Below are 14,294 nucleotides of genomic sequence, written 5' to 3'. Positions count from 1 at the left end.
CTCTGGTTTGTAAATCTCCAGTAATGCTCTTGTAATTGCAGATGACCATGGTGGGGGGTTGTATCACAGGAGAATAACAAAATTCAGCTCCTACTGTACCAATTGGTCTGTTCCTTCTGGCCGTGCCCTTCCAGCACCAGGAGCAATGATGCTATGAATGAGAAATATTCCTCCTTTGCCAGGCAGTCTCTATCCTGTTTAACACCCCTGTTCTCCCTCAGAAGTTACAGTGCTTTATCTCCTGATGAAGTGTTAATTGTGTTTGGAGGGTTCTTTCTCTCTTAATAGCAGGATGTGGTAGCACAGGATCACAGCACTGAGCTCAGTGTGTCAGGCTAATGCTTCCCAACACCAGCCCTGGGTCCTGCCTGCCCCTGCCAGCACCCAGGGGCTGTTTTTGCAGAGAACTTCTCTCTGGGGGAAGAAAACTCGCAACATACAGAGATTGGTCGAGGCTGGAAAAGACGTGGAGCAATTTCTGCAGTACCAGAAGTGGATCCCAAAAAATCCCCACAGAGAGGAGATAGATAGAATTATATATAACCACAGAATGGTTTGGGTTGGAAGGGAACTTAAAGACCATCTTGTTCCACCCTCCCTGTCTTTGGCAGGGACACCTTCCACTAGCCCAGATTGCTCCAAGCCCTGTCCAACCTGGCCTTGGACACTTCCAGGGATGGGGCAGCCACAGCTTCTCTGGGCAACCTGTGCCAGGGCCTCCCCACCCTCCCAGGGAAGATTTCCTTCCCAATATCCCATCTAACCCTGCCCTCTGGCAGTGGGAAGCCACTTCCCCCTGTCCTGTCCTCTCCAGCTCCCTTGGAGCCCCTTTAGGCTCTGGAAGGGGCTCTGAGATCTCTCTGGAGCCTTCTCTTCTCCAGGTGAACGTCTCCAGCTCTCCCAGCCTGGCTCCAGAGCAGAGGAGCTCCAGCCCTTGGAGCATCTCTATGGCCTCCTCTGGAGTCGCTCCAGCAGCTCCACGTCCTTCTTGGGGGTCCCAGAGCTGGAGGCAGCTCTACAGGTGGGGTCTCACCAGAGCAGAGTAGAGGAGCAGAATCCCCCCCTCACCTGCTGCCCCCAGGGCTGGGAATGCAGCCCAGGATACAGTTGGATTTCTGGGCTTCCAGTGCACATGGCTGGGTCATGTTCAGCTTTTCATCCACCCAAGTGCTTCTCCTCAGTCCATTCACACATAAACACAACTGGGAGAAGCCCTGGGAGCCTTGTCTGGGGATGCTGTGTGAAGCCTCACATTTGAAAGCATTGCATTTGGAACTGCCAACATTAATTAGAAAGGTCAGGATTTCATTTAAAGCGTTTAAAGCCAACCATAAAAGTTTCTTCTCTCATATATGTCTGCTCAGGTTCCCTCTAAACCATCAGGCTGAGCCAGCTTGTCTGCACATGACTTCAGATAACTGACTGAGGAGCTCTTGGTGCTGCTAATGCTGGTATTTAGTACTTCTTGGAATACTGGGGAAGCTCTGGAGGACTAGAAAAGAACTAATGTGCAAATATTTAAAAAGGGAAACAGAACAGCCTGGGTAATTACAGAGCTGTCAGTGTGTCATCAATCCTCAGCAAAGTAATGGAGTGGCAGATCCAGGCCTCAATTAATAAAGAATTAAAGGAAGGTAATATAATTAATGCCAATCAACATGGGCTGATGGAAAACAAATCTTGTCAAACTAACTTGATATCTTTTTTGATGAGATTACAGGTTTGGGTGATAGAGGTAACAGTGTTAACATAACACACTTAGACATCTGCAAGACATTTGACTTGGAAGCACAAAGTCTACTGAGAAAGTTGAACAATACAAACCCAATGATACACAGTTTTGGTGGGCTGGATTGTCACTCTGTCTTCCTGGAGTTTGTCATATTTCTGCCAGAGGAAGAAATTAAATAATTACCAGTGGAGTTGGTAGATGGTGCAGTGAGCAGGGAAGCAGCAGAACACAGAAATGCAGAGCTTTTGGCATGACCTGAAAACCTGATCCCCAGTAATGAATATGTGTTGGAGAGCCAGTATTGTCCCACCTGCAGGAGCAAAAAAAAGATCTTTCAAGATGAGGACACCTCTCTTTAGAGATGGTGGCTCTGGAAAAGGGATGTGAGATTCTTCATGGTGGGTGCTGCAGATGAAGGAGTCCAAAAAGCATCCATAGCAATGAGCAGGGTGGGGAACGTGGAGAGAGTGCAGAGGATCACTCTGCACCTTTGGCCAAAGTGGGAGGGAGTTGATGGTGATCTGCAGGTGCTTTGGTGCAGGACAGACTGGTGAGAGCCTGGCAAGCACTGGACTGTGAGCTCTGGGTGGTGGTGGCTCAGGGTGAGCACACAGGCTGCACTCAGAGCTTGCTCCAGGGATCACCCACGGGGTGATTTGACAGGTGAATCCACCCTCCTGGGCAGCTTCTGAACACCCCCTGGCAGGGAGGGTCTGGGCAGTGGGCAGCACCTCCTTGCAGCCACCCCCTCTCCATCCCCTCCACCTACAGTGCCCGAGTAGTACCCTGCGGGCTCACAGAGGTGCTTTAGATCCCCTGTGTCACAGCCACCCAGGGCTGGGGAAAGCTGTGCCTTCAGATCTGCCCCAGGGCATGTCTGTGCCTCAGAAACACTTTTTTAAAATGATGAATGTGGATTCTTTCTCTTTGCTGCCTGGCTCTGAGTTCAGAGATGCTCCTTCGGGTCATGTTTGCAAACCTGAGTCTGTGAAACCTTTATTTTTTTTTCCCCACTGTGTTCAATGAAGGGAAACAGCAATTTCAGTATGGTTCCAAAAAATTTCCATGTGCCCAAACTCTCACCAGTTCCCATGGGCTCCTGTGCTTTGCTGCCAGCAAAGCCACCCCACAGCAGCCCAGAGGGGGTACAGATCCCTGGGAGAGGCATGGGGGTGCCTGGTCCCTCTGGGATCTGGGAGAGAGGTTCATCCCAGGAAATGACAAACACAGCTGGGAACCCCACTGCATACAGAAAACCTCTGCCATATGATAAATACCTCCCCCCATCTCTACAAAAATAAATTACTTCCTAATTTTAAATCCTTTCCAACTGTTCCCCTCGTACTCGTAATAGGATGATCGGTGGAACCAAAGATGTGGCTGTTACTTTAAAGGATAAATTAGTTTGACTCTTAACTCAATAATTAAAACTGTTATGGCTATGAGCCTGCAGGGATAATGTACTATTATTATAGTCATTTGTTTCAATTAAATGCTTACTGATTTTACAACAGCAGCTGGGCACCTGTGTGAGATAGCTATTACTCTGAACAAGACATCTCAAATTCCAGCAGAAATTTGTCACTGCACTAAAGCATTTTACATAGACCATGAAAGTTTATTAGGAGCAGTTACAAATCGGGAAGAGGAGGGGTGGTAATTGGGGATATATTTTCTTATCAGTTTCTCTCTCTCCTGCTCTCTCTCTTTTTTAAGTAAATCATCTTTAAGCATTTCAGCCATGGTGATGCGTTTACATTTAAACTTCAGTGCGAGAAAAAGCCTGCTGGGAAAACTTTGCTTCAAAGCTGTTCAGCAGATAATTTCTCTCCCTGGTTGATTGTGATTGTAATGACTTGTTCTTGGGAACAAACCCAAGGAGAGGTGAGCTGTGCTGCCAGTGAGCCTGCTGGCTGCCCCTGGAGCAGCTACTTGCCTTGTCTGGGGAGGAAGACCCCGATCAGGGAAGGCTCTGGCAGTTCTGCTCAGCCCACCTGTGTTAACTCACCCTGGGAAGGGTGAGAGCCATAGAATCACAGAATGGTTTGAGTTGGAAGGGGCTGTTAAAGACCATCTTGTTCCACCCCCTGCCATGGGCAGGGACACCTTCCACTAGACCAGGTTGCTCCAAACCCTGTCCAACCTGACCTTGGACACTCCCAGGAATGGGGCAGCCACAGCTTCTCTGGGCAACCTGTGCCAGGGCCTCCCCACCCTCATCCTAAAAAAGTTCTTCCTTGTATCTAGTCTAAATCATCTCTCTTTTAATTTAAAACCATTACCCTTTGTCCTGCTGAAAAGTCTGTCCCCATCTTTCTTATAAGCCCCTTCAGGCACTGGAAGGGCCTCCAAGGTCTCCCTGGAGCCTTCTCTTCTCCAGGTGAACGTCCCCAGCTCTCCCAGCCTGGCTCCAGAGCAGAGGGGCTCCAGCCCTTGGAGCATCTCTGTGACCTCCTCTGGACTCACTGCATCAGGTTCACATCCTTCCTGTGCTGGGGACCCCAGGGCTGGAGGCAGCACAGCAGGTGGGGTCTCACCTGAGCAAGAGCAGAGGGGCAGAATCCCCCTGTGACCTGTGGGATGAGCCCAGGACACAGTTGGTTTCTGTGCTGTCAGCACAATCCCCAGGGCATGTCCAGCCTTTCATCCACCAGCACCCCCAAGTCCTTCTCTGCATGGAAGCCTGGTGGTCCCCATGTGCTGGTCTCCCTGGAACGTGGAGCAATGCCCCTCAGTGGGCTTGCACCACCTGCCCATTCCTGCTCATCTTGGCCATTGTCTTTTGCACATCCCAGTTTGCACAGCTTTGCCTCAGCTCAGGGGGATGCAGTGCAGTGGGGTCAGACAGTGCTATGTGGCAAACTCCAGCCAAGTTTCTTCTTTTCCTACTGGGTAACCATCTGCAAGTGGTTTGGCTTGGATCCCACCCAGGATTGCAGCCCAGCCAAGCAGCTGGTGGGGTTGGAGCAGCTTGGAGCATCCCTGCTCCACCTGTGCAGCAAGGGCAGAGCACACCATGAGGGAATAACACAGAAACTCTGAATTTGTACTTCTGCCACCAAAACATATCTTCAAGATGTGTCTGAGACCAAGGGAGGTGGGAGGAGGAGCAGAAAAATCCCATGGAAAGCAAAGACAGAAGGTGGTTATAGGGGTGGGACCTGCCTCAAGGCTTCAGTTGGGAATTAGGGTTTTGCAGGAGAAGACATTCCATGAGAGCAACCATTCCTGGAGCCTGGGACCTGAGCCCCAGGTCTGCTTGCTGGAAAGAGCTGCTTTTTGCATAGGAATTGGGGGGGGCAGCTAAATTGAAGTTTGGCTTGACACATTCCAAACATAATCTGTGTCAGCAGAGCTCCCTGTTCCTGGCCAGGCTCTTCCTTATGGCATTTATCACTCACCCTGGGTTCCCCTTTTCCCCATTAACAAGGAGTGCAGAACATGTGCCGTTTGTCAGCCTTGTTTTCTCTCCTTCTGAGGATTAACTGGAGCATTTATGGGTTTGATATGCATATTCATTAAAAGAATTGAAATATTGTGGAAAAAAAGAAGCTGTCTTTGAGTTAGCACAGCCTTTGGGAATCTGCTAAATAAGATGCACTTAATTACTTTAGCTGTGACTACGTCACATTTCACTCGTGTTTCCTCTGAGATGCAAAACATCTTTTCAGTAGAGGCTGGCAGAGCCATCCCAAACCTTTTGCAGCACCTCGTGGTGAGCTTGCTGTGCTGAATGCCTGGGATGGAGGTGGGATCTGACCTGGCTGTCGCAGCCTCTCGTGCTGGTGACGGAGCTGATCACATTTGGAGGGCAGTTATTTAATTACACACGTGCTTCTCTTGGGCCCTGTGGGGATACTGAGTGCTTTGGGGAGGGGAAAAGTGTGAGGCAGCCTCAGTGAGCCCAGGGCTGGAGCTGCATCCCACAGGACTGGGGGGTTGTTTGCTCTCACAGGGGGAACGTTGCATTTTTTTACCTTCTTTCACTTTGATTTGCCATCATCCCGGTTTCATTCATCATTTACTTGCCTAATTAGGCCATTTGCTGCAGGGGAGCATCTCAGAATCCTGCTCCTGGTTCTGTCTTCCCTTGGGTCTTTTCTGAAGGGATATCACCTCCTTTGGGTGTCTCGGGGTCCCACAGCAGGAAGCAGGACTAACCCTTACCCCTTGAGCCAAGGCCATTGTCACCCTCAAGCCCGTGGAAGAAGCTCCAGAGCTTCACACAAACCACTCACCTTCATTTTTACCCGAAACATTTTACATCTGGAAAACACAAATGCCTTTTCCATCACTTGCCCTGTCCAGTCCTGAGGACTCCAAGGATGGGGATGCAGAGGTGGCAGCCTGGCCTGTTGCTTCCAAAACTGCATTTTTTTATTTAACTTAAAAAAAAAAAAAAAAAGGGAAGTGGAGAGAAATCTAGTGAGTGGCAAATGTTAGGGGCAGTTCCTGCCCCTTCAAACAGTGGTCAGCAGGGTGCCTGTGAGGAGCACAGCTGTACATGTCCTTCTGCAGAACCTCCTGGATTGGGGGATGTTGTCAAGTTTCGGAGAAGAAATGGAGACATGGGAGAAGGAGAGAGGGTGTCAGAACCAGCAACATTCAGCTAAAATTGGGTTTTTATCATAGAATTGTAGAATGATTTGGTTTGGAAAGGATTTTTAAAGCTCATCTCATCCCACCCCCCCTGGCATGTGCAGGGACACCTTCCACTAGCCCAGGTTGCTCCAAGCCCCATCCAAACTGGCCTTGGACACTTCCAGGGATGGGGCAGCCACAGCTTCTCTGGGCAACCTGTGCCAGTGTTTTACCCACCTTCACTGTAAAAAAACTTCTTCCTTATGTATAACCTAAATCAACCTTCTTTTAGTTCAAACCATCCCCCCTTGTCCTCTCACTGCAGGCCCTGATTAAAAGTCTGTCCCCATCTTTGTTACAGCTCCCCATTCATGATGTAAAGAAATAGGCAGCTGCTTGGGGGGGAGGCATCTGGGCCAAGATACCCTTGGAGGGAGGATGTCCCAGGAAAAATGCAGTGTCCACACTTTTTAAGAGGGGGCCATGGTGGGGTTGTGTCAGCAGGAGGCTTCTGCCCGAGTCCTCTGAGCCAGGGCTCAGGTTTCTGTTTTTTTCCTACTAATTTTCAGAAGCATTTGCAGCACGTGGCCCATATCCATAATTGCACTCCTGGACTTGTTCTGCTCTGATGCATAAATAACATGCACTGTAAAGAAAAAGTGTATGATTACATATTTAATGGATAAACAGAGACGTTGTGGTCTATTGGCCACATAATAAAAGTTTCCAAAAAAAAATTGTCTTAATACAGTGTTTCCCCAGGAGACTGCCGTGGCTGAAACGTGAGGGAGCTATTTTAAATTTTAAACATTTTTTTAAGCCACGTTTCATAGCCTTCCCCATTTCTACAACACCCATCTTCTAAAGTTTTCCTTCATTTAAATTTAAAATAAGGACAATAAATTATTCTTTTCCTTAGCAGCTGGCAGAGCCTCTCCAGCGTGAAAGGTCTGGATTAAAGTGACAAAACCCCAGACAGATGTACCTTTTCCACTGGAATTTGGGAAGCAGCTTGCTGCTCGTGCAGCAGATGGGTGCTGAGCCATCTCCCCACCTTTCATGCCCCTCATCACTGCCTGTCCCACCTTGGCCATTCCCATGACTTTGGCAAATTCAATTGCAAGTACAGGAATTGCCTCTCTGGTGCTGCCCAAGCCAGGTGTCCATCCCCGTGGCTGCATCACCCTCGATGGCTTTGTGAGCAGGATTTCCCACACCGTGGCCAGGAGAGGCCAGAGCTCTGCAATAAGGCACATAATGAGGTTTTAAGGGCACATAAATCTTGCCAGAGCAAAGCCAACCCTGCTGCCTCCTGGACACCACCAAAGCCAAGGGGAGCAATTCAGAGTGGCCTCTGAGTCAGCCTCAGTCAGGCTCCTCCTGCTGTTGAAATGCAAGGCAGCATTTAATTCCTGTGAGTTAAATCCCTTCAGTTGGTAATTAATACAGAAAAAGGGCAGATCTAGGAAAACTTGTCCCCCTGACACCACTCCTCTGCTGATGGAGAATCCAAAAGAGAGCAGAACATGCTGTGGGGTGTTGTGTAAAGCTCTTGATTCCTGACCTGCAGCAGCAAATCTGGTTTTGCATTCGGATTTGTTTCCTCTGAAGCCTGCCGAGCCCTCACTGGTCTTCCCTGGGTTTCCTTCTGTGTGTGCTGCTAATGGAGTTGGCAAACCTCCCCTGGTAATGAGAGATCACACCTCAGCAGGCTTATCAGGAATGAAGATTGTTAATAAATAAAGCTCGGGTCTTTAAACTCGTGTTAACGTTAATCAGATTAACATGAAAGAGAAAAAGCCTGGAAAACAGTTCAGGCAGGGTTTGCCTCCCTCCCACTCCATGGCTGGAGGAGGCTGTGTGGGAGCTGGGCTCTGCCTGTGGCACTGAGTTCTGCTGCTGGGGGTGACCAGGCAGGGATGGATCTTGGGGGAAAACTGAGTTTTCATGGAAAATACTACAAACTGGAAATGGGGTCTTGAAGCAACAAACAGCAGGTTTGTTCCCATCTCATATTTGGGAACAGGGGCAGGGGGTGGACACACTGGAAGGAGTCCAGGGGAGGCCACAGAGATGCTCCCAGGGCTGGAGCCCCTCTGCTCTGGAGCCAGGATGGGAGAGCTGGGGGTGTTCACCTGGAGAAGAGAAGGCTCCAGGGAGACCTGAGAGCCCGTTCCAGAGCCTAAAGGGGCTCCAGGAGAGCTGGAAAGGGACTTTGGACAAGGGATGGAGTGACAGAACAAGGAGAATGGCTCTAAGCTTAAAGAGGACAGGGTTAGATGGGATTTAAGTTCTTCCCTGTGAGGGTTGGGAGGCCCTGGCACAGGTTGCCCAGAGAAGCTGTGGCTGTCCCATCCCTGGAAATGTCCAAGGCCAGATTGGACAGGGCTTGGAGCAACCTGGGCTAGTGGAAGGTGTCCCTGCCCATGGCAGGGTTTGAAATGAGATGACCTTTAAGTTCCCTTCCCACCCAAACCAATCCAGGACTCTGATTGCTGCTGCTCCCTCCTGACCCAACCGCTTGAACTTTGGTTTATGCCGTGGCACGGGGGATATACACTTCACAAGATATTTTTATTATGTCTAATGCAGCATTCAGCATTCCTTATTAGACACATATATATATGTTTCATTTCTCCTTCCAATCTTTCAAGGTCAGTGGGCTCAGCAGCCTCAGGAGGCAGTGCCTGTGCCTGCGGCCTGTGCCATGTCCGTGTGTCCCTGCAGCCGTGTGTCATTAGTCACCTTTCAGTCCCATCAGATGTTCCCTCTCTCTTCCATTATGAGAACAGATTAAGGGGTATTAGGAAACTCCACAGTTTTGGGGGACAGCTCTGTCACGTGGCCTCTTCTCCTCATCTCTTACCTCCTCCAGTCGTGCACACACATACGTCGCTTCTGGCTCCTTCCTTCACTGGGAGATCTTAACAAGCAACCCATAATGGTTTTTTCCCTTGTCTGGACTCTTTTTTTCTTTATTTTATTTTCTACATTCGTATTGAGTGGCATTGGAACAGATTGTAATATTTAAAAATGGAAAAGTCATCTTGAGATGGAGGTGGTGGCCACCAGCAGGTCTTGCTTCCGCACCTTAGGATCCAGTCTTGGGAGATCTTGGACCCCCTTCCAGTGCCTAAGTGCCCCAAGAGAGCTGCACAAGGGCCTGGAGTGACAGGACAAAGGGGAATGGCTTTAACCTGAAAGAGGGCAGGGTTAGATGGGATATTGGGAAAAAATTCCTCCCTGTGAGGATGGTGAGGCCCTGGCATGGGTTGTCCAGAGAAGGTGTGGCTGCCCCAACCCTGGAAGTGTCCAAGGCCAGATTGGACAGGGTTTTAAGCAACATAGTGTAGTGGGAGGTGTCCCTCCCCATGGCAGGGGTTGGAATGGGATGATCTTTAGCTTTCCTTCCAACCCAAACCATTCACTGATTCTGTGGTTCTGTGTTGTGAGAGAAGCTTGAGGCTTCTGGAGCCTGGGGATGTACAAACCTCTGCTTTGAGGGTGGTGTCACAGCTTTGGGCAGATTGATGTGGTGGGAGCAGGGACCTGGGGCTTCCACTGATGGCTTTTGTGCTTTCTTGTTCCTAGGTTTAACCCCAGTAGCACGAGTGACCCAACAGCCCTGCAGAGGGTGCAGGGGGTTGGTTGTGGTACCTCCAGATACTCAGACGAGCAGATATTTTTTTCACCTCTGCAGTTACTAAATGTCAACACCAAGTGTTGCTCAGAAAGACCACCTTTGGGATACACAGCCTCTAATGCTGCATGCCTGATGTACCAGGGCTTGTCCCCCAATATCCTGGCACAACATGTGCCTGTGCTCAGCGATGGCCTTACATTGCAGCAGCAAAGCTTGGCCCCAGAAATGCCCCGTAAACTGCAGTGCTGTCCCTTCTCCTGGTGATGTGGCCAAAAATTGCTCATTTATGAACAATTTTGGTTTTATATCCCTGGTAGATGCCAGGCACCAGTGGTCCCTAAGGCAGGCAAGGGCACCTCCTGGGCACACAGACCTATGTAGAGAGGTGATTTAGGACCTCTCTGCATTGCTCACGGGCAGGGGGATGGCAGGAGCAGAGCCCTGGGGGCACAGCGCTCAGCTCTTGGCTTTTTTTGGTAAGGGAGCATGAGGAAGAATCTCTCCCATCCACAGAGTCAGAGCTGGTCTTGAAGTGATTTGACAGCGTAATAAATCCACGAGTACGTTTTGTAATGACGAGGTGATCTTCTCCCCACTCAGATCCAGGAGATGGTCCACTCGGACGCTGCATCCTACGATTCCAACCGCCAAGTGCCCCTGCTCAACCGCCCCGGGATGCTGGCCGGCCCCATGAGTGCCCTCAGCCAGTCCCAGCTCATCTCTCAGATGGGGATGAGGAGTGGTGTCGCCCACGGCTCCCCCTCACCCCCGGGAAGCAAGTCTGCTACACCATCTCCCTCCAGCTCTACTCAGGAAGAGGAGACGGAGTCACATTACAAGGTACGTGCCTGTTTTATGGAGGGACGTTCTTCAGCGAGGGTTAAATCGTGCTAAATAGGCTTTTATTTTGAATATATAGAGTTCTTCTATATATCACTTCCCCAAGGATGAGGTGATTGTTTCCAGCCTAGGGTGAGGCCCAGCACTCACCCAGAAGGTTTGGAGATGAGAGCTGGGCTTCTGCCTCCACGTTTTACCAGGTCCATCCAGCTGCAGAGTTTCTTCTTACGAGGATTTTGAGGAGCAAAGCAGGTTCAGGGCTGAGGGTCCTGCAAATGCTTGAGGCAAAATTAGATTTCTAGTGGTGGGTAGAGGAGACTAAGACAGGGAAGAAAAATATCCCATGGTGAGATTTAACTGAGCTCACTGGACGTGGCTTGCTAAGGTAAAAAACCCCAGAAATTAAAAGAGAAAGAGTCTTTTAGTTCACCCAGGTGGTGTTTTAAGTAGTCAGCAATGTCTCAGTGGTCTCTACAGCCAACACAACTGCTGCTGAGCATGGCATGAACAAACCCAAGGAATTCCTAGGGTTTGGGGCACATCTTGGTTGTTGCTCATCTCTCTCAAAATGCACCAGTAGAGCAAACAACACGTGCTGTGCTCCAGGAGTCTGCAGCTGTTGTTTACTGAGGGCAAACTCCAGCAATTACTGTGTTGCTGCCTCAATACCTGGTGTGTCTCTGTGCCTTTGATTAAAGCCTGTCATGGAAAACCCTCTCCTGGAAGGTGCTGACCCAAGGCACTGGGGTTGTAACCTTGTCCCACCAAAACAGACTATTGTGACAGGATTTGAATGTATAACCAGAGCAGCAAACAGCGCAGACACTGGAAAACTAGGAAAATGCTAGGACTGGGCAAAACCCTTTCCCTTTCTGTGGAAATCCAGGAAGATGGATTCCCATCAATCCTATAGTTCTTCATCCATTGGCAGGTTTCACTTTAGACTGGGGCATTTCAAAGCAGAGAGCAAAGGTGGATGCAAAAGCAGCTTCAGTGGAATACATCTGTAAAAAGAAGGGATACACATGGTTAAAAATAGATGGAGTTTTTCAAACTCTCTGATTCCATGTCTGGGGTGCACTACAGGATGGGTTATGCTGCTGGACCCCACAGTCTGCCATCTCCCAAAACCTGTGTCACACAGCTCTGAGCAATGACCTGGCAGCTGAAATATTTCATGTCAGCAGAAAATTAGTTTCAGCTTAGTGACACACCAGGTTCTTTTTCTGCCTCCATCAGCATCACCAAGCATTTCCTCCCAGCCAGCCAGGAGTCCCTGGAGCTTTGGGGTTGCATCTTCTGTTCTCTTGAGCCAGTGGTGCCCTTGGGAGTAGGAGATGTCCAAATTTGCAGAGATCAGAATTTTTCCTAATCCTTAAGGCAAACCCCCTCATTTTTTCTGCCCTGTAAACTTCCCATCAAGACAGGTGGGACAGGAGTGATGTGTTTGATGGAGGAGGAGACCCTAAATGTCAGGAAAGCAGCAGAGCTGTGTTGTGGCCTGCAGGTTTCTGTTTGCTTTCTCTGTCTGCACAGCTGCTGCATTCACCCACCAGTCATTTTTCATGTGGCCATTAAGGGCTTTTCTGCAACAGGTCATCAAAGCAACATCTAACAAGCAGAAATTCATCTTGTGAGGAAGAAGGTCACACATTAAAGAAATGGGTCTGATGCCAGCAATTACTTCAGGTCCAGCAGTTCCTCTGAGCCAGGGAGTTGATGATTTTAGGAGGTCTCCCAGCCCCACTGGTGCATTTACTTGCTTCACTGCTTTGGGGTACACATGCATGGGGAGGAGAGGTAGTTACAGCTCAAATTCCAGCTGGATTAGTGGTCACCCTCCACAGTTATTAAAATCACAGTGTCCATGTGGTTCTGGCTCTTCATGGGTTCAACATCTAAGGAGGCACCAAGGTTATGGGATCATATCTGTCACCAGGAAATTGCCCCACATCTGATGTCAAACAGACCTTCTGCTGCCTCTCCAGGGCAAATCCATACACTTCATCCTGCTATCCAAGCCTTCATGGTCCCTTTGACCATGGGGGATGACCCTTGGGGATGACCCTTGGGGATGCTCTGGGACAGCAAGGCTCTGCCTCGTTGGGGTTTGGTTTAGCCATGAATATGGCTTAGGTTGTTCAAGCATCTTTTAAGGTCCAGGGCCAGGCTGTTGTCTCATCCCAGCTGCATCCCAGCTGGAAAACCCTATGAAAACCAGGCAAAGTCCTGATCTGCTCTGCTCCCTCCTGGGCACTGACAGCTCCTGGCAGCCTCACAGCATCTGTTTTCCATAAATCCCACGTGCTCTTTGGTGCTGTCTGAGCAGGACTGGCTATAAACCTGCCTGTGGTTGTGTTGGTCCTGTTCCAGCTCCTTGGCTTGGTCGGTGGCTGTGAGGGAGGAGGTTCCCCTGTAGCATTTCAGTGAATCAAACGGGATCACAGTTATTTAAAATACCATCTCACTTCCTAATGGGCTGAAGCCCTGTCATGCTTTTGGTTTTTTTCATCCTAATAAGCTGGCCTTTCACCTCCAGGCCTCCCATTCAAGCCCAATTGGGCAATTTTAAATTAAATGCAATTTTTTTGAGCTCAGTGCTCATTCACTAATGGTCACTGTCTGTTTGACAAATGTCACTGCGCTGATACTGAAATTAATGGCCAGTCAAGAGCTGCTGAGCAGGGAACAGGAGCACTGCTGCCCTTTCCTCCCCGTGCCTGCCCTGTGCCAGCTGAAGGGAAGCCTCTTCAATCCTGGCACTGCCCAGTACGTGGTTAAATCCACAAATCTGTCAGAAGAGGCTGTTTACTCCCAGCTCAGCAGGAGGAAGTGTGTTAACAACATCTTGGTGTTTAGACCTGTGTCTTTTTAAGAGATACAACAACCTGTGCAGCTGGTGGAGCAGGGACTGACACAGTTGGGTACTGGCTGAGCACTCAGTGCTTGAGCTCAGGTTCTGCAGGTGGAGGGGCTGGTGCCCCATTTGCCCTCCTGGGTGCAGAGATCCAGCCTGCAGCAGGCAGTGGTTTTATTCTCTGCTGTGTTTAACCTCCAGCGTATTTAGTTTTTCCTTGACTGTAAAATAAGGATAATGGTGCTTTCCTGTAGTGTGAGCTTTCACTGACCACACGTAATGTGTTAAGAGCTCTGATGGATGTCCAAGTGCTTTCTAGGGGTGTTTTCCTTCTCATACCCTCACATGGAGACTTCTGCACTCCCTTGTATTCATAGAATCGTGGAATATCCTGAGCTGGAAGGGACCCACAGGGATCATCAAGTCCAACTCCTGGCTCTGCCCAGGAGACCCCAACAATCCTGCCCTGTCCCTCAGAGCGTTGTCCAAACCCTCCTGGAACTCTGGCAGCCTTGGGGCTGTGCCCACTGCCCTGGGGAGCCTGGTCAGTGCCAACCACCCTCTGGGGGAAGAACCTTTTCCTAACACATTGCACAGGTATCCTGATAGAGGCTGATGTAGGGTCTTCTTTCTGTGCTACC

At 49.6% G+C, this 14,294-nt stretch overlaps 1 protein-coding gene across 1 annotated transcript in view; it reads left to right on the top strand.

The window, feature by feature from the left end:
- Positions 1–14,294, top strand: part of TOX2 (TOX high mobility group box family member 2) — a 151,693-nt gene that overhangs the window by 117,172 nt on the left and 20,227 nt on the right. Inside the window, exon 4 of the mRNA XM_027646155.1 lies at positions 10,557–10,796. Within this exon, the coding sequence (XP_027501956.1) occupies positions 10,557–10,796 (240 nt within the window). The remainder of the gene's footprint in view (positions 1–10,556; positions 10,797–14,294) is intronic.

Source organism: Corapipo altera, unplaced genomic scaffold (assembly GCF_003945725.1).
Source record: "Corapipo altera isolate COAL_440 unplaced genomic scaffold, ASM394572v1 64, whole genome shotgun sequence".
Lineage (NCBI taxonomy): Eukaryota > Metazoa > Chordata > Aves > Passeriformes > Pipridae > Corapipo > Corapipo altera.
This window is presented reverse-complemented; position numbering and strand designations above follow the sequence as displayed.